This window comes from Salvelinus alpinus, chromosome 13 (genome assembly GCF_045679555.1).
Source record: "Salvelinus alpinus chromosome 13, SLU_Salpinus.1, whole genome shotgun sequence".
Taxonomy (NCBI): domain Eukaryota; kingdom Metazoa; phylum Chordata; class Actinopteri; order Salmoniformes; family Salmonidae; genus Salvelinus; species Salvelinus alpinus.
In genome coordinates this window covers 52,081,439-52,106,312 of record NC_092098.1, presented here as the reverse complement: position 1 = coordinate 52,106,312, position 24,874 = coordinate 52,081,439, and the positions used below count along the sequence as shown (strand labels likewise).

Sequence of the window (24,874 nt, the reverse complement as noted above, 5' to 3'; positions counted from 1 at the left end):
AGAACAAATGCCCGCTCCCCCCAGCCAAACACCCGACACAATCAAAGTTCACAGTTCCAGTTCACTCAATCTCTAGACATGCGCATTCATACAAAACCCAAACTCACACATGCATGCACATTTATTTGAATTCAAAAGTTCTTTCGTTTTTATCGTTTTTAGGAAATTTGAGAGAGAGACCTACATGACATTCCTCCCGCTGAGACAGGACTCTGAAGCAATCTACACAAACATTTCAACTATTGTAAGAACTTGCTTACCGTATATAGTTGGGTGGCCACCTCTGTTTGTTTAGATTGTCCAAAGAACCCGTCAGCCAAGAACATCTCCGTCCCTGTCACTCCTGGACCAGCTCGCCAAATATGTCGTGGAAAATCATTTTCAAATACAACGCTTACCAGAACTTTTAAAATCAAACATGCTCTTTATTACAACTGTACAGCCAACTGGCATGTCCCCGCGGAACACACCCCGCGGAACACACACCGCGGAACACCCCTCCTTTCCCAGAGCCTTAGCTCCTATATTTATACACACATAGCACTATGTCCATTCCTTATGCAAATGACCTTTCTTTTCTTAAGTCTTTCACCACCCTTATCTTTTAGTTCAAGCCTCCTACTTATTCACACCCAATAACGCTCATATCTGCTCTCAGCTAGACTACAATGGTGGCCGGACCCTCCATCCTAGTGTGTCAGCAGATTCTGTGTCTCTTGCTTTCATCAATGTGTCAATGCACTTTGCCCCCATTGGAATCAGCAGATTCTGTCCTATATGTTTTTAGAAGCAGCTGACCATGGGTCCCTCTATCTTTAGTGTGTCAGCATAATGTGTCAATGTACTCTTTGTTTTGTTTGCCTTTATTGGAATCAGCAGACTCTACCCTATAGGCCTTCATTTTAGAAGCAGCTGACTATGAATCTCTTTATCATTAGTGTCAGGTCAGCAGACCCTGTGTCTCTCCCTTTCATTAGTGTCAGGTCAGCAGACCATGTGTCTCCCTTTCATTACTGTGATCTATTTTTAATGTTCAGCCATTTTATACATCTATGTGCTGTCCTATACATCTCATTTACTCCTACACTAATCGGAAGACTTCCAGTTTGGTGTAGCGTCATTTCCGTTCCAATTTTCTGTTAGCTTGCTTCAGGGCTCGGGAATTTTCTGTATACCAGGGAGCTAGTTTCTTATGACAAATGTTTTCTATTTTTAGGGGTGCGACTGCATCTAGGCTATTACGCAAGGTTAAATTAACTTCCTCAGTTAGCAGTCTTCACTGATTTCACCTCTCTTTTAAACATTCTAGCAAAGTGAGGAGCGCTTGGCAGGTTGAACCAGAATGTTATTCTCTGTTCCGCTAACTGTTTCTTCAGGTGGGGGGCAATCGCTTTGGAGGCCTCTTGCAGTTCTCGGTCTCCTCCAACGAAGTTCGTACCATTGTCCGAAAGAAGCTCAAAAGGCTTGCCTTGACGTGCAATGAAGCATCTTAGAGACATCAGGAATTCATCGGCATCCAGGCAGTGGCTGGTCATACATCTGTAGACAATGCCCCATCTCTTTTCGTTTCAACCTTCAATTTGTATGGTGAATGGTCCGAAACAATCCACTCCAATAGAGCAGAAGGGGGGCTTGTACAAGTCGCAGACGAGCAGGAGGTAGGTCTGCCATCTTTGGAACTTCAGCATCCATTCCAAGTAATTTTCTATTCGCAGTCTACCGCCAACTCTAAGGAGTCCTGAATCCTTATAAGACTCAGGAGACAAGGGACCCAGTGCTACCGGACGGTAGTCGTTTAGCTCAGTTACCTTAGCTTTCTTGGGAACAGTGACAATGGTGGCCCTCTTGTAGCATGTGGGAACAACAGACTGGGATAAGGCTTGATTGAATATGTCCGTAAACACACCAGCCAGCTGGTCTGCGCATACTCTGAGGACGCGGCTGGGGATGTCGTCCGGGCCAGCAGCCCTGCGAGGGTTAACACGTTTAAATGTTTTACTCACTTCGGCTGCAGTGAAGGAGAGCCCACAGGTTTTGGTAGCGGGCTGTGTCAGTGGCACTGTACTGTCCTCAAAGTGAGCAAAGAAGTTGTTTAGTCTGTCTGGGAGCAAGACATCCTGGTCCGCGACGGGTCTGGTTTTCTTTTTGTAATCCGTGATTGAATGTAGACCCTGCCACATTCCTCTCATGTCTGAGCCGTTGAATTGCGACTCTACTTTGTCTCTATACTGACGCTTAGCTTGTTTGATTGCCTTGCGGAGGGAATAGCTACACTGTTTGTATTCTGTCATGTTTCCGGTCACCTTGCCCTGATTAAAAGCAGTGGTTCGGGCTTTCAGTTTCATGCAAATGCTGCCATCAATCCACGGTTTCTGGTTTGGGAATGTTTTAATATACTTTGTGGGTACAACATCGCCAATGCACTTGCTAATAAACCCGCTCACCGAATCAGCGTATTCGTCAATGTTGTTGTTCGCAGCAATGCGGAACATGTCCCAGTTCACGTGATCGAAGCAATCTTGAAGGGTGGAATCCGTTTGGTCGGACCAGCATTGAACAGACCTGAGCGCGGGAGCTTCCTGTTTTAGTTTCTGTCTATAGTCGGGGAGCAACAAAATTGAGTCGTGGTCAGCTTTTCCGAAAGGAGGGCGGTGGAGGGCATTATATGCGTCGTGGAAGTTAGAATAGCAATGATCCAGGGTTTCACCAGCCCTGGTTGCACAATCGATATGCTGATGGAATTTAGGGAGTCTTGTTTTCAGATTAGCCTTGTTAAAATCCCCAGCTACAATGAATGCGACCTCGGGATATGTGGTTTCCAGTTTACACAGAGTCAAATGAAGTTCTTTCAGAGCCATCGATGTGTCATTCAAGAGCTGAGGGTTTGGGGCTGAGGGGAAACACATAAAAGACACACCCTCCATCATTTACCCTCACCTTATGTCCTTGGTGGAATCTCTGCAGCCATCTTTGCCGTCGGTCCAAACAATTAGCCAAGCAAGGGAAGTTGGCAACGTAAGCCCCTCAGCCCTCGTTTGTGATCGAGTTTGCGAGTGTACAATTCTGTTCACTCCGGGGCCTGAAACGCCCCATAATTCAATTTGTGATGATTATACATCCGCTAAGAAAAGTCTGCCAAAGCGGAAAACCAACATCAATATGGAGAGGTCAACATAAGTAAAAATGAATGTAAATAAGTTAGAAATTGTGCTAATAATGCACATGACAGCACAAGGACATATCGTAAAATAAATGTTTTTGTTTGGTTAGCTTTTGGAAACTAGCTAGAGGATACAACTTGTCCTGGCATCCCTGTTATACATTGTAGTTTTCGATTTACCTGATATCCTCCGATGGCTAGCTTTCGATGTCTGCGGATGTGTTGTCTTCTAGCCAAGATATGAAATGCAATCATAATTCACTGTGTCGCATATAAAGCACACACAATGGCTACCGGTGGTTCCATGATGACTGAAAACACAACCGTGGGACGAACTAGTGACACATTTCTGGGCAAGGGCGGGGTCCATTTAAAATGTATTCATTCTTCCCTCGTCCATTGCCCTGCAAGTGTCAACTCATCATACGCCATGATATGTCATCCAAAGTCATCAGGGCGGCAGGTAGCCTAGCGGTAAGACTGTTGGACCAGTAACCGAACGGTCGCTGGTTTGAATACCCAAGCCGACAAGGTGAAAAATCAGTCGATGTCCCCTTGAGCAAGGCACTTAACCCATTATTTGCTCCAGGGGCGCCGTACTACTATGGCTGACCCTGTAAAAACAACCCATTTCGCTACACCCGCAATAGCATATGCTAAACACGTGTATGTGACAAATAGATTTGATTTGATGTGTCCACTTAATTTGAGGGGAGAGGATGTTTTTTACGTGTTTGGAATGCAGCCTTTGAATTCGGACTGCAGCCAGATGCTTACATTCAGTCATGTGATTTCCAAGAAGAGTGTCGGGGTGGGTTGGGCACATGTATTACAAGAAAGAGAGATTTGGTCAAAGACAATACAGTATGAAGATAAGCTACAAATGATTCTCCAATTCAAATCCCCGATAACACTTGTAGACGATGTCATGGCGACTTTGGCTAGCAAAGCTCAGGCGTAGATGCAAGTCATCGGGTCTACTGGTCATCTTGCGCCAAACTGCGCATGTGCAGGCATTCAAATCAACGGCAGTCTTTCGATATAAACTTGTTTTTGACGAAAATTAAAACGTGTCAGTTTATCACTTTCACGAGTTTGGCGAAATAACATGTTCAACTACTTAAGAAACTGTCTCGAATCTAGTTTTTGCCTTTTGATTTCGAGAAAATAAACAACTGAGGAAGATATTTTCACTTCTCTCATTGACTTCTCAAGCCCCAAACCCCGGCATGTTCTGTTTAGTCTGTTTCACAACCGTTCCTCGATATCTAGCGATGCTGCACCTCTGGGTTTAGAAACTCTGTGATTTGGTCTATAAAACAGGTTGTCAGACGCCAGTCTACATCTGGGTAGAGAAACATCCCATACATTCTGAAGTATGTGCTGTATTTGGCTTCTATTCTGAACATCTACTTGGGATTTCTGTTTTGTTGACATCCATCGGAAAGCTTCGTTGACTCAAGGTAGGCTACTATCCCTTATTTCAACTAGACCTAAATTGTTGGTTAGCAAAACCTTTACTGTCCAATCATTAAAGCTTCCATCCGCATTTGGTGAAACTGGCACGTCCGTTTGGGATATTACAACAAAGAAGAAGTTACTTCAAAGGAAGAACACCTTTCTTCCATCTGACACAATTTAATAAAATATTCCCACTGCTGGTCGCTCCTCTCCTCCGTTTCATCACTAAAACAATATCAAAGGCGCTGGCGCTGTTTCACCAAATGTAGATTCTAGCTTTAATTGATCTTTGAGAAATAACATTGTCCGTTCCTCCACTTATTGGGGTCCACAGCTCAGGGATTTGACTAGGGAAATGTAACCCCTCTCGAATTCTAAAGTGCTCTAGGTGCCAGGACTGACAGTCCATGGCATCTGCATTATAGTTTTAACCATCTTTTGAACCTATACATAGCTTTTTTTTACCGTTACAACAATGGCGTAAAATACGTGTCTTTTTCCCATTGGAACCCAAAATAAACAACCGTACTAAAGCTCATGACGTATTCATAAGTTTTATTCTTCATATTGCTGCTTATACTGTGTCATTAATTTAAATGTGTATATATATGTACCAACCCCGGACTATAGCTGTAATAATGTGGATGCTTTATTGAACAAAAGAGAACCATCGCTCTCCCAGAGGCTTGGCTGGTGCGTAAAACTCGCTGGTGTAATGGGTTGGCACTCTAGTTGTTGCATAAAGCTTTCATCATTTTTCGGTGTTTTTAATCATTTTCACTGCATCAGGGATAGCGCACGCAGATGTGTCGGCTTTACAGCCTTCAGTGTGTAGGTACAACATCTGTAAAGAAACAGATTTATTTTATTTATTTATTTAACCTTTATTTAACCAGGTAGGCAAATTGAGAACACGTTCTCATTTACAATTGCGACCTGGCCAAGATAAAGCAAAGCAGTTCGACACATACAACAACACATAGTGAGATGAGCAGCTCATAGATGAGCAGCAGGTGCTTCTAATCAGGGTTGCCGCTTATCTGCCCTTCTGGGATGTGGCTTTTCTGGTCTACGTGTATTCAAATGAGCCAAAATAAATACAGAATAATAGGGTATGGGAGGGGGCACGAAGGTCAACTCAAATCAATCGACCCAAGGTGTCCGCTAAATGCATCATAACAATACATGAGATGACCCACCACAAAGGACATCAGGCAAAGCCATTCATACATATGTGGGGAAAACTCATAAACGATATGCAAAATCTGATATGGACAGTGTTCTTGTATAACAGTCTAAATGTGGCTCATAGGAAGGAGGTGAAATCTAATTCTTCGTTTAAACCGTGTGGAGATACAGAATGTAATTTATATAGCCACATGGCTTCTCTTTGGAGTAATTTGTTGTGAGTCACCTCTACGTGGTGGATGAACTTGTTCGATCCCGACGCAAAGCAAGTCCTCCCTGTTCAACACAGTCTCACATTCAATTCGCGCATATATGTACAAATTGTATTTCAGCAGATTTCGTGCGTTTTTGTGCGTTTTCGTCTGGCTTAATTCGTGAGAAAAGACACAAATTTAACCAGTAGCCTTTGCAACACAAGCCTTTGCAACAACCATATAGACGCGATAATTTGTATTTCATTTTTGTTCTTCTTAATGGCTAATTCAACGTCATGAATATACAGAAATGTTGTATTTGTTTAACCATGTTTTAAAATGTGTCGTTGTATGCCTATATGTACTGTTTTAGACTTGCTGAACAGAATTTTTGAGAAAAGACGCACATTTACGTGCGGCTTAATTCGTGGGAAATATTGTTTTATTAATGCCAATGCTGTTTTCTGTGCTTGATTTCTCTTAATACTTTGGATACTGGTGCACTTGTAATCAGAACGCCTTTTTGTCATGTAGGCAACCATACACGATTTTCTTCATAACCCATTTCATATTTCGTGGAGCCTAAATTACACAATTTCTTCATAATGCATGTATTACATGTTAATGTAAAATAATGAATTATGTTGGCTTACACTTATGGCCTTTCCAAGGCCTTTCCATACCTTAAGGGAACATTTTAGCACTCGCCATATGGTTAGTGAGAAACGCCACTTTGCAAATGTACGGTCCCTTACTAAACGTCCTGCAACGTTTCTAAAATTCGCGGACGGCGTAGGGCCGTGCGCGGTGGAGAGATCTTTCAGGCAGTCATCAAACGAAATCTCTCGGACGTTAGGTTTCCGTTTTATAAAAATAATAATTTTTGGTCATTTTTCCGCAGTCTCGGAAATTCCCACCAGAGGGAAAATAAATAATATTGCAAATGCACAAGCACATTGCAAATGCATGTGGCCTTTTCTCCTAAACTGAAAATATTTTGAAGACGTAATGGACAGTTTGCCCCGAACAAGATGGCATCGAGGCCTCAACGCTTTTTGAGTTATGGCCATTTTTCTGGGATTAAAGGTCAAAAACGCAAAGTAGGGTGCTAATTTGACCGCTTCACGTCAAAGTACATAAGCATACGGTGTCAGGAAAAAAAGAACCAGCCATTTATCTATCTTAATTTAAGAGAAATCGTACATTGACAAATTGGTAATGTTCACAAAAAGGAGTAAAAAAAAAAGAAATTACAGATCCAGTTGCAGTGTGTTCAGACGAACATTTTTTAAGTGGGTCTCGAAGCTCTGCCAGAATTCTGTGATTTTATGAAATAAAATGCAGTGCTAGCTGCGCCACCAGAGTCTCTGGGTTCGCGCCCAGGCTCTGCCGCAGCCGGCCGCGACCGGGAGGCTAGGCCAATTGTCCGTGGGGCGACGCACAATTGGCCTAGCGTCGTCCGGGTTAGGGAGGGTTTGGCCGGTAGGGATATCCTTGTCTCATCGCGCTCCAGCGACTCCTGTGGCGGGCCGGGGGCAGTGCGCGCTAGCCAAGGGGGCCAGGTGCACGGTGTTTCCTCCGACACATTGGTGCGGCTGGCTTCCGGGTTGGAGGCGCGCTGTGTTAAGAAGCAGTGCGGCTTGGTTGGGTTGTGCTTCGGAGGACGCGTGGCTTTCGACCTTCGTCTCTCCTGAGCCCATACGGGAGTTGTAGCGATGAGACAAGATAGTAATTACTAGCGATTGGATACCACAAAGAAAAGGGGATAAAAGGATGGAGTGAAAAAGTACGGTGCTTAAAGACACACAAAGCCTGCAATGGCATTGCCATTATCTCCAGGCCGTGCCGAGTTCAACGAGATGCCCCGCTTGACCGTAGCTCGCTCGGTCTGAGTGCAGCGACAGGGACAAGAAGAAGGACCCAAATGACCCTTTGACCTCAATTTCATATTTTTTTGATTTTGGGAGACAGAGAGAGAACCGTTAAGGTTAGAAGCACAATCTGACCTCAGGAACGTTCCTAAGGTCCTCCCGATCTGTGCAAGCCTAACATTGACCGTGTGGCATTAACCCTTAACAGTTAAAAGAAGGTGTTTACATCAAACAGTTTACAATGACATCTCACCCCATAGGAACACATTGCCTGCACCCCTAAATTCAACCTGAAGCCTATGTGGGTTATGAATGTCTTATGAACCTGTCTTCAATGACAATCCATCAAGCCACTATGAGGTCTACCTGTGTTGATTCTAAGCTTCCTGGAGCAACCGGAAGTGATAAAATCACCCTAAAAGTGTTTTGCCATACCCAACCAGCAGTTTGTGATATATAGTGCATTCAACCCTGTGTAAATCAGTCAGTTCTTAACGTATAGACTTAAAACTCAGGATTCTGTAAAAGCATACCCCGATCAGGATATGTATTTACTTATAGCTTCCTGTGCCAACCGGAAGTGCCTTAAAATGGGGTCATAGGTGCTGTTTCGAAGGTAAAAAAGTCAGATCTTTCCAAAACTTTAAATGTGTGAATCAGTCAACCCTCATGAACTGTAAATCAGTAATTTCTCTAAACAGATGTCAAAGAAAAGCTCACACACACACACACACACACACACACACACACACACACACACACACACCAAGGATGGAGTGAAAAAGTATGGTGCTTAAAGACACACAGAGCCTTAAATGCTTTTAGGGGGGATCCAGACTTCCATACCCGCTCTGGGAGCGCTATACTACCGCCCCAAATCAATGGGTGCTGGCCTGAGTGATTTATGGAGGTTTTCAAAAAATATTCTAAGTCCAAACTTTTCGTGCACCTGGTATTTTTTGGGTTACCAGGCGTCATTTTTCAAAACGGTTGAAATTGCTTTTAGGGGGCATCCAGAGTGTCACATGACCGGATGAGGTACCTATTCTTGTTCTTCTTGTAACTTTCCGGTAGGCTAGAAGCTTTCCGGTGTTTTGCTGCTCGACACAGGTCGACGCAGGTATTGCACTTGATTTATCGTTATCGTAACCGTAGGTGCAGCCAAGTGGAAATACGAAAGCTTTCTAGCTATTTCGCACTGATGGTAATTTGAACACAAGAACGTTTCTAGTGAAAAGGTGCTTACACTCAGAGCCATGTATTTACACTCAGCCACCCTAGCCTTATTACGGGTTAACGTTTTGGTAATTTTGGTTGGCCAATAAAATGTAAGACTACAATGACTGCATACGTTTCCCCAAATGTTATACGAAAAAAAAAGTTTTGTTATTGATGGACAATGGCAAGGCTGCCATTGTATTTTCAGTTACATTCTGGTCAATAAAAATGGTTTACACGTTTATTTTTTAAGAAATACATGGAACTACAACCGAATAAAACACCATTAACCATCATGCATTGCTTACATTCGTTCTATACTGAAAAGTCTGTTCAGAAAAATCGAAAACAGTACATATAGGCATAAAACCACAATGTTTTAATAGGGATTAAAAAAAGACAATATATATATATAACCTCTTATGGTTATATGGTTAAAAAAAGACAAAATATCTATATATTCATAACGTAAAATAAATAAATACAGGCGATCGCGTCTATGGTTGTTGCAACGGCTTGTGTGTCGCCTACTGGTTAAATTCGTGTCTTTTCGCACGAATTAAGTAGCACAGAAATTCGTGTATTTTCAAACGAATTGAACCACCCCAAAAATGCACAAAAACGCACTAAATCTGCTGAAATACATTTTGTACATATATGCGCGAATTGAATGTGAGGCTGGGCTGCCCTGTTATACAAGAACGCTGTTCATATCAGACTTTGCATTTTGAGTTAGTTTGAGTTGGGCCAACAAATGTACAGTATGCATGGCTTTGACTGACGTCCTTTGTGGTGGGCTCACATCTCATGAATTGATGTGAGGTGCCCGCTCCGCTCCGCAAAACCTATAATTCTGTAATTGTATACAGGTAGACCAGAAAAGCCACATCCCAGAAGGGCAGATGAGCAGCAACGCTGACTAGAAGCACCCGCTGCTGTTACTTTACAAATGTTTTGAATTAAAATAAACTTGTATCTACACACTGAAGAAGGCTGTAAAGCCGGAACATCTGTATACTATCCCTGATGCAGTAAAAATAATTAAACATAAAATGATGAAGTAAGCTTTATGCGGTAATTTACTGAAGCCTAAGTAGCTTGACGGTACTGAATAATTATTGGGACATTTAAATCACTTGAACTCAATCATGTTGTATTACACCTTCACCAACATGGAAAGAGATTCAGAGGAAGAAAGCATGACTACTACTTTACACTGCCAGCACCATTTCACTTGAACAGACAGATGAGAAAATAGATTTTCACAAACCAATATTTTCTATTGCATTGACACTAACTAGGCAAGTCAACTATGAACAAATTATTTACACATTTTTATTCAGGGTTTCTAGATTAGAAACTGAGGCTGGTGGCAATTATATTGTATTAAGTTATTAAAGTAACATGAAAAAGTTAGCCTTGTTTGACCATCCTGTTAAGTCATGCTGATGGGTCAGAGTTGAGATGTGTTTTTGATCACAAATACCTTAATAGCTTCTACTGAGCTTAAGAACACACATTTGTCAAAAACAAATTGTGAAGCAGGCACATTTATTTCAGGAAACGGTACAATATTACTGTAGCATTCACTGTCTGTTTTGGGGTATTTTCATATCTAATCTCTAAGAAAGTCAGACCTACAAGATCAACAAGAGAATGGGTGGAGGAATAAAATAATTTAAATAACGAGTGGATAAGGCAGAGAGAGACCGCGATCAAGACAGAACTGATAAACAGAACATGGAGAAGGAAAAGAGGACTGAAGAGGAGGACGGGTAGCTCCTTGCTAAGAACGTGAGAATGGAAACAGAACTAAAGATGGAAGAAAAACGTAGGCAGCAACTGGAGAAGAAAATACTGAAATTAATGGACCACAATAGACAGCGAGAGAAAGATGAAAGGATGAGTGAAGCAGGAAAAAGAAAATGTAAAAAGGAGATCAGAAAAATGTATGCAAATATTAAGAGACAGGCATAAAACGTTTAATTTATACACAAAATGTATTATTGGACAAAGCACAAAATCATTGTAAACTTTTAATATCCACAATTGCACTGCCTGTTTTATGTTCCCCAAATGATGTGCTTAAAGGGATAGTTCACACAAATGACTTAGTGGTTTAATAACCCTGTTAGTAATCTTTGGTTATGTTTACCTGGCTGCTGTCGCTAAATGCTTTTTCAAACAGTTTATTCAGGATTTATTTACAGTCAGTATTTACATTCAACTCTCTTATAGGCAGCATTCAATGCAAGGCATGTTTTCTATAAACATGAATCCATACCCAGTATGTTAGCCAGTGGGTTCATTAGGTCTGGACTTCTGGGGCTTCAGCCCTGGATATTAATGGTCCAGCCCCGACCCTTCTGATTGTAGTATTTACATTTCAGTCTGGTATGAGTTTCCACAACCACACATCAGTTGCGCTATGCACATTTTAATGACTAAAATAAACTATCCAATATATCTGCATGGCAGTAGCAAGAAGCCCCTGGTGGGACTCAGTCTGCAGTGATTTGGTAGAGATTTAACAACAGTGGACCGCTCCCATCCTTTGTCCCCACCCCTACAGCACCGGTTAGTTAATCCCATCACTCAGTAAAATGTTTCAACATAACACAGCAAATGTGGCTGTTCAGAATTTCTTCTGAAAGAGAGTCAAAAAGCGAGCAGGTTGAGTAGTGAATGAGGTGGAGAGGGTAGAACAGTCAGAAAAGGCAGTGCAGCAGCAGAGTTAGCTGCAGGGTTGGTGGTAGCTAACTAGTCCCCACCAGCATAAGGGTAGGTTAATGCTAATAAGCTAGCGTTGCTAATGCTAATAAGCTAGCGTTCAGTATCCTAAAGGTATTGGATGTCAGTCTTTTATTTAACAGTATATTTAGTGATTGGGCAAACTAAGGATGTTAATATTAGGAAAAGCGTTTATTTTCGGCGAGTGTATTTGATGGGTTTCATTTCTGTAGACAGTGACACAGTGCCCCCTGTGGGATGAACCTGAACTTCAACATATTTAACCCTTTTTTAAATGAGCAATGTTGTGGTAGAACTGACCAAATGAATCGGGTCTTAACATATATTTCAATTATAGAAACAGGTTAACATGCTTGGCTCATGTCTGTTACTTCCATATAGGCTATGTAACTATTTTTTAAAGAACTGCCCATTATTAAATTGGTGAAATTTCAAATTACATTTTTACTCTTTTTATTAATTTAGCTACTTTGTCTAAGGTGCAAGTTACCTGAAATATCTGATCTCTCAATGGTCATTTCAAAGTGCAGCAAGTTCATGCATTTAGCTGCTGAATGCCTTCAAATCCTAGAAACGCCCCATGTTAGTGTGATGTTTTAGTGTGGCTTGTAGTTGTATAATTTGAGATCTTCTATTTAGACGATGATGTACGGTTTTATTTCTCCATTATTTACAAGCGGCTTGAACATAAATATATAAAGCTTTTAAATACATGTTTAAAACGGTCCTGTGAATATCATGGACTCAGTCCAAGAGCTGTCTATGAATTTGAGTGTTTCCAGCCTCATCAAAAAGCTAAGGTGAGGCTGCTGTTTTGCTGAACAACAAATCCAGAGTGTAGAGAAACCTCTGTATTTTCTACTCACAATTGTAATTTCTCGTTTTTTTTTTTTTTACAATTGGTGCATTACTTAAGTCAACTCTTAAATCTCATTGCAAATGTTTGCATAACATACTGTATCAGTGATATTTTACACAGAAAATTGCCTGGGCAATGAGCAAAAAAACAACGATTTTATGTTTTTCACGGCCAAATTATCTGTTGAAATGTTCTAATACCGTGGCTGCTGAAGTAACCCCAGTACTGATATGTTTTCAGAACACTGAGTCATGTCTGACTCAGATACCATCGAGCTAGCCGCTCTGGGCCGACCCTTCCAGCTGGGGATGCTGTATGACTGTCGTAGAGATGTCCTCATCCCAGGTACAGGAAACTATTCCTCTTTGGTTTGGAGGTAATCAATATGCATCATCTTAAATTCATTGACAGTGTTTCCACCATTGAGTTGGATAGAGGGCACACTGTTCTAGCAGGGGGAACACCGTTGAGGGCTTTCACCATTTTAAAGTAGTTACTATGGATTTAGGAAGAATCGGCAGGAGGGGTCAGCCAATGAATTGCACTCCCGAGCAAATGTTCCATAACTGCAGATGTCAGCAAATCACCAACCTTGGCTTTATACCTGTTCAGACTATACACACTCCACACAGTAGGTGGTGGTCTGCACCTTTTCAGTTTATTTACAAACTGCTAATACACTCATAGAAGTAGAAGACATTGGGGCCATAATTGTGAACGCAAGCAACCATTTACATTTAAACAGTTTCTCCAGCTCAAAATGCATCTCAGCTAATTAAAATAGTTGATTTACTTGCACGTGACATAATGCTAAATTGCAGCTGGTCCCATCAGATAACATAACAGATAACAGCTAACCTCACAAGGTGGCAGGGATTTATAATCTGTCTGATCCATCTTGACGACCAAGATTGAATTATGTAATCCTTCCTTAACCCAAAAGAAGTATCTCCCAGTTGACTACTTCAAATGGTGAAAGTCCTGAATGGCGCTGCCCATGCTAAAACAGGCTTTTGGGCACTAAAGTCCTCTATGATGCTGTCACAGAAGCAGCCATTGCAGAGAGAGATTAGCGTTCTGGTACATCTCTATGGTCACCACAGAGTAAGAAAAGTTTCAGGACACACTTGGTACGAAAGAGTGATGGCATGCAAGTTGTTCATCTAGTAGTAACGCTGTCAAAGATGGTACTATTTTTTTTATAATGGAACTCTTTCTGGTTCCAAATAGCACCTTTATTTGGAACAAAGGTTCTATTTGACCTGAAAGAAGCTCCAGATAGAACCTATTTCCAGACTGGTTCAAATGGTGCTACAGAGAGCACTCTTTACTTCTGAGTGTAGGAAGTGTAGGTTTTCTAACTATGGGTTTTTTATTTTATTTATTTATTTAACCTTTATTTAACCAGGTAGGCAAATTGAGAACACGTTCTCATTTACAATTGCGACCTGGCCAAGATAAAGCAAAGCAGTTCGACACATACAACAACACATAGTTACACATGGAGTAAAACAAACATATAGTCAATAATACAGTGAAAAAATAAGTCTATATACAATGTGAGCAAGTGAGGTGAGATAAGGGAGGTGAAGGCAAACAAATATATGTATAAATAAATAAAAATATAAAAAAAGGCCATGGTGGCGAAGTAAATACAACACAGCAAGTAAAATAAAAACTAAAAACACTGGAATGGTTGGTTTGCAGTGGAAGAAAGCGCAAAGTAGAGACAGAAATAATGGGGTGCAAATGAGCAAAATAAATAAATAAATACAGTAGGTAAAGAGGTAGTTGTTTGGGCTAAATTATAGATGGGCTATGTACAGGTGCAGTAATCTATGAGCTGCTCTGACAGCTGGTGCTTAAAGCTAGTGAGGGAGATAAGTGTTTCCAGTTTCAGAGATTTTTGTAGTTCGTTCCAGTCATTGGCAGCAGAGAACTGGAAGGAGAGGCGTCCAAAGGAAGAATTGGTTTTGGGGGTGACTAGAGAGATATACCTGCTGGAGCGCGTGCTACAGGTAGGTGCTGCTATGGTGACCAGCGAGCTGAGATAAGGGGGGACTTTACCTAGCAGGGTCTTGTAGATGACCTGGAACCAGTGGGTTTGGCGACGAGTATGGAGCGAGGGCCAGCCAACGAGAGTGTACAGGTCGCAGTGGTGGGTAGTATATGGGGCTTTGGTGACAAAACGGATGGCACTGTGATAGACTGCATCCAATTTATTGAGTAGGGTTTTGGAGGCTATTTTGTAAATGACATCACCGAAGTCGAGGATTGGTAGGATGGTCAGTTTTACAAGGGTATGTTTGGCAGCATGAGTAAAGGATGCTTTGTTGCGGAATAGGAAGCCAATTCTAGATTTAACTTTGGATTGGAGATGTTTGATGTGAGTCTGGAAGGAGAGTTTACAGTCTAACCAGACACCTAGGTATTTGTAGTTGTCCACATATTCTAAGTCAGAGCCGTCCAGAGTAGTGATGTTGGACAGGCGGGCAGGTGCAGGCAGCGATCGGTTGAAGAGCATGCATTTAGTTTTACTTGTATTTTAAGAGCAATTGGAGGCCACGGAAGGAGAGTTGTATGGCATTGAAGCTCGCCTGGAGGGTTGTTAACACAGTGTCAAAAGAAGGGCCAGAAGTATACAGAATAGTGTCGTCTGCGTAGAGGTGGATCAGAGAATCACCAGCAGCAAGAGCGACATCATTGATGTATACAGAGAAGAGAGTCGGTCCAAGAATTGAACCCTGTGGCACCCCCATAGAGACTGCCAGAGGCCCGGACAACAGACCCTCCGATTTGACACACTGAACTCGATCAGAGAAGTAGTTGGTGAACCAGGCGAGGCAATCATTAGAGAAACCAAGGCTGTCGAGTCTGCCGATGAGGATGTGGTGATTGACAGAGTCAAAAGCCTTGGCCAGGTCAATGAATACGGCTGCACAGTATTGTTTCCTATCGATGGCGGTTAAGATATCGTTTATGACCTTGAGCGTGGCTGAGGTGCACCCATGACCAGCTCTGAAACCAGATTGCATAGCGGAGAAGGTATGGTGGGATTCGAAATGGTCGGTAATCTGTTTGTTGACTTGGCTTTCGAAGACCTTAGAAAGGCAGGGTAGGATAGATATAGGTCTGTAGCTGTTAGGGTCAAGAGTGTCCCCCCCTTTGAAGAGGGGGATAACCGCAGCTGCTTTCCAATCTTTGGGAATCTCAGACGACACGAAAGAGAGGTTGAAGAGGCTGGGAATAGGGGTGGCAACAATTTCAGCAGATAGTTTCAGAAAGAAAGGGTCCAGATTATCTAGCCCGGCTGATTTGTAAGGGTCCAGATTTTGCATCTCTTTTAGAACATCAGCTGACTGTATTTGGGAGAAAGAGAAATGGGGAAGGCTTGGGCGAGTAGCAGAGGGGAGGGCAGTGCTGTTGTCCGGGGTAGGGGTAGCCAGGTGGAAAGCATGGCCAGCCGTAGAAAAATGCTTATTGAAATTCTCAATTATAGTGGATTTGTCGGTGGTGACAGTGTTTCCTATCTTCAGAGCAGTTGGAAGCTGGGAGGAGGTGTTCTTATTCTCCATGGACTTTACAGTGTCCCAGAACTTTTTTGAATTTGTGTTGCAGGAAGCAAATTTCTGCTTGAAAAAGCTAGCCTTGGCTTTTCTAACTGCCTGTGTATATTGGTTTCTGGCTTCCCTGAAAAGTTGCATATCACGGGGGCTGTTCGATGCTAATGGAGAACGCCATAGGATGTTTTTCTGTTGGTTAAGGGCAGTCAGGTCAGGAGAGAACCAAGGGCTATATCTGTTCCTGGTTCTAAATTTCTTGAAAGGGGCATGCTTATTCAAGATGGTGAGGAAGGCATTTTTAAAAAATGACCAGGCATCCTCTACTGACGGGATGAGATCAATATCCTTCCAGGATACCTCGGCCAGGTCGATTAGAAAGGCCTGCTCGCTGAAGTGTTTCAGGGAGCGTTTGACAGTGATGAGTGGAGGTCGTTTGACCGCTGACCCATTACGGATGCAGGCAATGAGGCAGTGATCGCTGAGATCTTGGTTGAAAACAGCAGAGGTGTATTTGGAGGGCAAGTTTGTTAGGATGATATCTATGAGGGTACCCGTGTTTACGGAATTGGGGTGGTACCTGGTACGTTCATTGATAATTTGTGTGAGATTGAGGGCATCAAGCTTAGATTGTAGGGTGGCTGGGGTGTTGAGCATGTTCAAATTTAGGTCGCCTAGCAGCACGAGCTCTGAAGATAGATGGGGGGCAATCAGTTCACATATAGTGTCCAGAGCACAGCTGGGGGCAGAGGGTGGTCTATAGCAGGCGGCAACGGTGAGAGACTTGTTTTTAGAGAGGTGGATTTTTAAAAGTAGAAGTTCAAATTGTTTGGGAACAGACCTGGATAGTAAAACAGAACTCTGCAGGCAATCTTTGCAGTAGATTGCAACACCGCCCACTTTGGCCGTTCTATCTTGTCTGAAAATCTTGTAGTTGGGGATGAAAATGTCAGAATTTTTGGTGGTCTTTCTAAGCCAGGATTCAGACACGGCTAAAACATCAGGGTTGGCAGAGTGTGCTAAAGCAGTGAACAAAACAAACTTAGGGAGGAGGCTTCTAATGTTAACATGCATGAAGCCAAGGCTATTACGGTTACAGAAGTCATCAAAAGAGAGCGCCTGGGGAATAGGAGTGGAGCTAGGTACTGCAGGGCCTGGATTCACCTCTACATCACCAGAGGAACAGAGGAGGAGTAGGATAAGGGTACGGCTAAAAGCTATGAGAATTGGTCGTCTAGGACTTCTAGAGCAGAGAGTAAAAGGAAGTTTCTGGGGGCGATAAAATAGCTTAAAGGAATAATGTACAGACAAAGGTATGGTAGGATGTGAATACAGTGGAGGTAAACCTAGGTATTGAGTGATGATGAGAGAGATATTGTCTCTAGAAACATCATTGAAACCAGGTGATGTCATCGCATATGTGGGTGGTGGAACTGAGAGGTTGGATATGGTATAGTGAGCAGGGCTAGAGGTTCTACAGTGAAATAAGCCAATAAACACTAACCAGAACAACAATGGACAAGGCATATTTACATTAAGGAGAGGCATGCTTAATCGAGTGATCAATAAGGGTCCAGTGAGTAGAGGTTGGTTGGGGTCACGGCGATCCAGACAGCAGGCCGGGTAGATGGCTATCGGTAGCAAGATAGCATAGCAAGATAGCATATCAAGATAGCGTTTCCGTCGGTAGGTTAGTGGGGTTCCGTGTGGTAGAGGGGATCAATCCAAATTGGCAAAATAGATATAGTGACCCAAGAAAAAATAAAATAAATAAATAATAATAATAATAATAATAATTGTCCGATATACTTATTCAGATAGCAGCCGATAAGACAGCTAACGATTAGCGGGCCCCAGATGAGCGTTCAGGTAACGTCGGGACGGGGGTGCCAGTTGGATAACTCCCTCGGGCAGATAACGCCACCAGTCAGTCGTGAAGGCCCGGTGGGGCTCCGTATCTGCAGCAACAACAACAAAAAAACGGGTCCGGATAGGTGACTGTAGCCCAGGAATGGCTGATGGAACTCCTCAGCTGGCTGGCTCCGGAATAAATTACGTTTGCTCCGGGATCGACGTAAGCCAATAGTCACACGGTTTGCAGCTAGCTAGCTGCGAAATCAAGGTGCAGATGTCCAGAGCCTGCGGCTGAAATCCGGTGATGAAGTAGAAAAAAAAATCTGGTGATGTGGTAGTGAAAAATCAGTCCTATATGCTCTGGGTTGATATCGCGCTTGCAGACTGGCAGGTATTGGCCCGAGCTGAAGCTGGCTGGTGTCCGAGTTAAGGGTGAAGACCGCAGCAGTGGCTAACTGACTACTAGCTAGTAGCTAGTTATCTGGCTAGCTTCTGATTGGGGTTACGGTTCTAAAGTATAAAAGAAATAGCAGATCCGTACCACATTGGGTGAGGCGGAATGTATATTCAGTTCCTAAATGGAAAGTGAAATTAAAATATATACGAAATGCATACGAAAAAAAAAAAACGAGGACTATTTACGCGGGACAAGACGGGACAAGACAAACACACGTCCGACTGCTACGCCATCTTGGAAGTACTTGCTTTACTGCGTACTCTACCATTACTCTACCATGAACACATGCAAACACACACACATACATTCACACACCTACTGAAGCCTTTTCAGAGGTTGAGAGGTTCTAGGTTGACACCTAGAATATTTACTTTGAGTTAAATATTTACCTTTAATTAGTTATTTGAATGAAACCATGTTTACGTATAGAAATATTTACACATGTACACGTTGGAGTATTATTTTCACAATAACGTTATTTGGTCATTCTCTTTAAACTGCAGGTATCACTCTCTGGGATTCTGAGATGCTGCAGAAACACATCAATGTCCGTCCACAACCAAACACTGACTTCAAAATCATTGCTTCAGACTCAAGTGAAGCCAAGTCAGAAGCTTTGAATGTGTCTGCATCTCTTGAGGCCAGTTTTCTTGGTGGCTTAGTCAGTGTGAAGGGTTCTGCTGAATTCCTACATGACAAAAAGACCTCAAAGCGTCAGTCTAGGGTTTCTCTGCAGTACCGTACCACCACTCGCTTCAAGCAGTTGACCATGGACCACCTGGGGGCAGGAAATGTGAAACACTGTAATGTCTTACAAGAGGGCTCTGCAACCCATGTGGTGACTGCCCTGCTCTACGGAGCACAGGCCTTTTTCGTTTTTGACCAAGAGGTTTCTACAGGAGAAAACCACCAGGACATCCAGGGAAACCTGCAGGTCACAATAAAAAAGATCCCTCAAATGTCAATAGAAGGGAAGGGAAATTTGAAGATGAGTGAGGAAGAGAAGAGACAGGCCAATAAATTCGACTGCACTTTCCATGGTGATTTTGCACTAGAAAACAACCCTGTCACATTTGAAGATGCCATCAAGGTGTATGCTGGCCTGCCAAGTCGACTAGGGGAGAACGGAGAACATGCTGTGCCCATGACCGTCTGGCTCTACCCTCTTAAGAAACTGGACTCTGCAGCTGCCCAGCTAGTCAGGCAGATCAGTGTTAGCCTGGTGCGTCGAGCACAGCGACTCTTGGACGGACTGGACAATACTGATCTACAATGCCAGGACATGATGAAGGAAGACAAGGCTATCAAGTTCCCTGAACTCAAAGCCAAGCTCAACAAGTTCAGGGACTTGTGCTCAGAGTACAAGCTGGTGTTCCAGAAAGGTCTCTGCAAGGTTCTTCCCAACATAAGAGGAGGAGGAATGGAGGAGGAAGTGCTGATTGAAATGCTGAACAGCAAAGAACGTTCTCCATTCCAGAATGACCTCATGATCACGTACCTGGACGACAGACAGAGAGAGATGAATGTTGTCCGCTCTTACCTTGTCATAATGGAAGAGGTAGAAGTTGTGTACTCAAGCAGTGAATTGGATGGAAAAGTGCTTGGTCAAGCTAATGATTATGTTGTGTGTTTTGCATTTTCCTATTTGAACGAGAAAGAAGAGTATGTGGTAGTCTTGGAGAACTACTTGCTGGAAGAATCTAAGAGTGATTTTTCACTGATACCTTACAACCCCAACGCAGCCGGGAAGACTGCAGCAGAAAAGTGGTTTCGCTCAGGGGAGGTAACGACCCTAAGCAGGCAAACCATAAATCTGTTCCTAGACTTCAAAAAGTCAAACGAAGGCAAAGAAAATATTGCATTCTGCATTGCATCAATTCCAAACAAACTCCTCACTGCGTCCTCCATCCATGTCTATGAAAGAGGGACACTTTTGAGTCCACAGTTTGAGCTGCCATCAAAGCCAGGTGTTCCAACCATCAAGAGTCTGGAGCATGACTGTGTCCACTTGCAAGTCAACCCTCCCAACCTTGGTTTAACCTCTGTGGAGTCGTACCAGGTTTTGTACCAGGCTGAGCAGGCTGACTCTGAGTGGATTGAGGTCAAATCGGATGCTACAACTAACCAGGTCACCATCAGTCGTTTGGACCCTTACAAAAAGTACCGCTTTAGCTGCAAGGCAGTGTGTAGACCTGGTGTGAGCCTCTCCAGTGACTGGACAGAATACTTCAGGACCCGCCCATGTAGCCCCCCTGGACCACCCACAGAGAAGAGGATAGAATCGGGAAGTATCAGAGTGAACTGGGACATTCCTACCATGGTGGGAGATGATGTTGAAGTCATTGGTTATGTGGTTGAATACAGAAAGAGTGTAAAGGCTATAGACAATCAGATGTGGCACACCATCAAAACCACCACTAGAGAGGGTACACTGGAAGGACTAGAGGCTGACACTGCATACAGCATCAGAGTCGCTGCTAACTGTGGCGAAGCAGGGAATAGTCTACCCAGTCCTGAGACTGTGCTGACTACCCTTGGGGTCTCTGATGCCCGACCGAAGACGAGCAAATCAACCATAACAAAAAGTGAGGAATTCCTCAAAAAATCCCAGAAGGTGGAAAAGGGAAACCCCTCAATCCACTGGCTGAATTTGGAACAGAAGTTGGTTGTAAGTGACAGTTTTGACCAGTACAGATTTGGGAAGAAAGTTGAGCAAGGGAATAACAAGGTGATATTGCTTCTGGGGGCCACAGGTGGAGGAAAAACAACTCTGGTCAATGTCATGATAAACTACATTCTTGGGGTAAAGTGGGAAGACAGTTACCGCTTTAAGCTCATCCATGAGGTGACCAATAGGTCACAGGCTGAGAGCCAGACTGTGGTTGTGACATCATACGAGCTTTACAACCAGCCAGGCTTTCAGATTCCTTATTCTCTGACCATCATTGACACACCAGGGTTTGGAGACACCAGAGGAATGGCTAATGATAAATTGGTCACCCAAAAGATGAAGGATTTCTTGTGTAACCCTTTAGGGATTAATCACATTGATGCAGTCTGCTTTGTATTGCAGGCAACACTTGTTCGTCTCAGTCCTTCCCAGAGATACATCTTTGATTCCATCCTGTCCATCTTTGGAAAGGATGTTGCTGAAAACATCCTGATGCTTGTGACATTTGTTGATGGGAAGAACATACCGGTGCTAGAGGCCATCAAAGCTGCAAATCTGCCCTGTAAGAAAGACAAGAAGGGGCTACCAACCCATTTCAAATTCAACAGTTCATTTCTGTTCTCAAAGGAGACGGAGAGCAGCTCTGAAGAGGATGATACTGATGAGGATCATAAGGCCCAGTGTCCAGAGCAATGGAGGTCAACATTCAAGGAGATGAAGAAATTTTTCCAAGCACTGGAAAGCATTGAGAGTAAAGATCTGACCCTGACAAAGGAAGTTCTGGAAGAACGTGAGCTTCTGGAGAAGACCATGACATGCCTGACCCCTCAGATCACAGCAGGACTGTCAAAGCTAAGTGAGATCAAAAGCTTCAAACAGTGTCTGGAGAACGAGGACGAGAACATGAAACAGAACAAAAATTTTGAGACTGAGGTAAATGTGCTACAGGTGAAGAGAAGCAAATTATCCCAAGACTTTGCAACAAACTGCAAGGTATGCAATTTTACATGTCACACCTGCTGCTTACTCCCAAATGAGGATGACATCAAAAGTTGTGCCGTGATGGATGATGATGGCAACTGTACCATATGTCCAGGAAAATGCTCTTCCACTGACCACGACAGGGAACACGTCTTGTTGACATATGAAACAAAGACTGAGAAAAAGACTGTTCAAGGAATGAAGGACAACTTCATGAAGGCGTTTGACAAGTCTATGGAAACCAAGAAGATGCTGGAGAAGCTTGAGGATGAGTTTCAAATGATCAAGGATGCACTGATGAATTTGATCAAGAAGTCTTCTGACTGTCTCAAGAGACTTAATGATGTTGCCCTGAAACCAAGCTCTCTCTCCGCTATGGAGTACATTGAGATAATCATTCGCACAGAGGAGGCCGAACGCAAGCCAGGCTTCGAGGATCGGATCGTAGAGTTGAAGAAAATGAAGGCAGAGTTTACGATTCTGGATAAGATTGCAAAAGGAGAAGATGTACTCCCAAACGAGCGAAGATTCATGAAGGAAAAATAGGATGGATGGCAGGGGGTTCCAACATAAGTCAGTCATGGAATGTTGTCCTGCTAACATTATCTGGAAACCAAAAATGTTGTCTCCATTTGAACATTAAGCTTCCCAACGTTGTAGGAATGTTTGTGTTTACTGAGTAGAGCCAACTGAGATGTGTGGTTCATTGGCTTTGTATTAAAACTCTTAGCCTTGTGTAAAGCCGATTGTTAATTTGTCCACCCCGACGTATCTTAATAAAAATGTGGGCCTAGATTAAATCAGAACTCTATAGAAAATCATTGTCTTTGTTCAGGCAATGTGAGAGGTGTACCTGCATCAAGTCTCCGAGTGGCTGTTCTTGTGGTCATTGTCACAAAGTCACACCCATCCTACCGGTGTTAGAAGTTCAGAAGGAGAAAGTGTAGACTATATAGAAATAATGACACATTGAAAATGATTAAATGAAAGAATAAGGATTGATCTCATCCTAATGGAGGTGTACTGTGTATTACAACACACATTCCTATGTTCAACCTTGTCAAACGGATGCATGAGATTTCTGCTAACTTACAGATACAGCTGTTGATAACTAGTAATTGATATAAGGAATATTCAATAAAATTCACGAGTTAATTTAACCAACTCTGTTTAACCCTTTCTCATTGTTGGTGTCTTTTCAAATTTGTTCAATATCGTGTGACATAAAACACTACATTTCTTGCTCGGACAGTTTGTATGGCGATTTTGGAAATGCACTGTAACTAGGCTTACTTAACATTTAGTGTTTCCTTATGTTACGGTGTGAATAGTTTTCATGGGAACACAAATTCAAAATGTATGTGATTACAAAATCGAATGCTTCTGATATATTCTTAACTTGATATTTAAAACCAAAATCGATAGTTATTAACTTTGGTCAAACGGCTGCATGAGATTTCTGCTAATGTGACTCAGTGCATCGAATGGCAATGTCAGCGATAGGTATAACGCTGGGAAACACAGTAACACCTCTGACATCGCCTAAGGGTCTTTCTATAAGATAGAGTACCAGTGAGGATTTCCTGCTGTGGACAACTTACAGATACAGCTGTTGATAACTAGTAATTGATATAAGGAACGTTCAATAAAATTCACACGTTAATTTAACAAACTCTTGAACCCTTTCTCATTGTTGGTGTCTTGTCAAATTTGTTCAATATCATGTGACACAAAACACAACATTTCTTGCATTTATGGCCGTGTTTGTTGTTCTATCATATATTGAGCATTTATCAGTTAAATGAGACATTGAACTTGAACCCGGTAAGAATCCTGGATCTTGCTCGGACAGTTCATTGTATGGCGATTTTGGAAATGAACTGTAACTAGGCTTACTTAAACAACTTCTTATGGCTGCAATCCCGGTAACGGGATGATATGACAACAGCCAGTGAAAGTGCAGGGTGCCAAATTCAAAAAACAGAAATCTCATAATTAAAATTCCTCAAACATACATGTGTCTTATACCATTTTAAAGGTAATATTGTTGTTAATCCCACCAAAGTGTCCGATTTCAAATATGCTTTTCAGCGAAAGCACTACAAACGATTATGTTAGGTCACACCAAACCACAAAAAGCACAGGCATTTTTCCAGCGAAAGATAGCAGTCACAAAAAGCACAAATAGAGATAAAATGAATCACTAACCTTTGATGATCTTCATCAGATGACACTCATAGGACTTCATGTTACTCAATACATGTATGTTTTGTTTGATAAAGTTCATATTTATATAAAAAAATCTGAGTTTACATTGGCGCGTTACATTCACTAGTTCCAAAAACATCCAGTGATAGTGCATAGCCACATCGTTTCAACAGAAATACTCATCATTAATGTGGATGATAATACAAGTTATACACCTGGAATTATAGATATACCTCTCCTTAATGCCACCGCTGTGTCAGATTTCAAAAAAACTTTACGGAAAAAGCAAACCATGCAATAATCTGAGACGGAGCTCAGAACAATAGTCAAATTAGCCGCCATGTTGGAGTCAACAGAAACCAGAAATTACATGATAAATATTCCCTTACCTTTGATGATCTTCATCAGAATGCACTCCCAGGAATCCCAGGTCCACAATAA

General features: G+C 42.5%; 1 protein-coding gene across 1 annotated transcript; it reads left to right on the top strand.

The window, feature by feature from the left end:
• The first annotated feature begins 4,503 nt into the window (after positions 1-4,503).
• On the top strand, positions 4,504-23,897 carry LOC139537897 (uncharacterized). Its single transcript, XM_071339780.1, has 3 exons — positions 4,504-4,623; positions 12,943-13,047; positions 19,077-23,897. The coding sequence occupies exons 2-3, from the start codon at positions 12,954-12,956 to the stop codon at positions 22,769-22,771; spliced, it is 3,789 nt and encodes a 1,262-aa protein (XP_071195881.1). The 5' UTR covers positions 4,504-4,623; positions 12,943-12,953; the 3' UTR covers positions 22,772-23,897.
• Positions 23,898-24,874: the final 977 nt, after the last annotated feature.

What these genes read in the sequence shown, in the direction of transcription:
- LOC139537897 (XM_071339780.1), top strand. Translation starts at nt 12,954, where the DNA reads ATGTCTGACTCAGATACCATCGAGCTAGCCGCTCTGGGCCGACCCTTC. An exon ending in TAGAGATGTCCTCATCCCAG is followed by an intron (nt 13,048 to 19,076) that starts GTACAGGAAACT and finishes TTTAAACTGCAG; the next exon opens with GTATCACTCTCTGGGATTCT.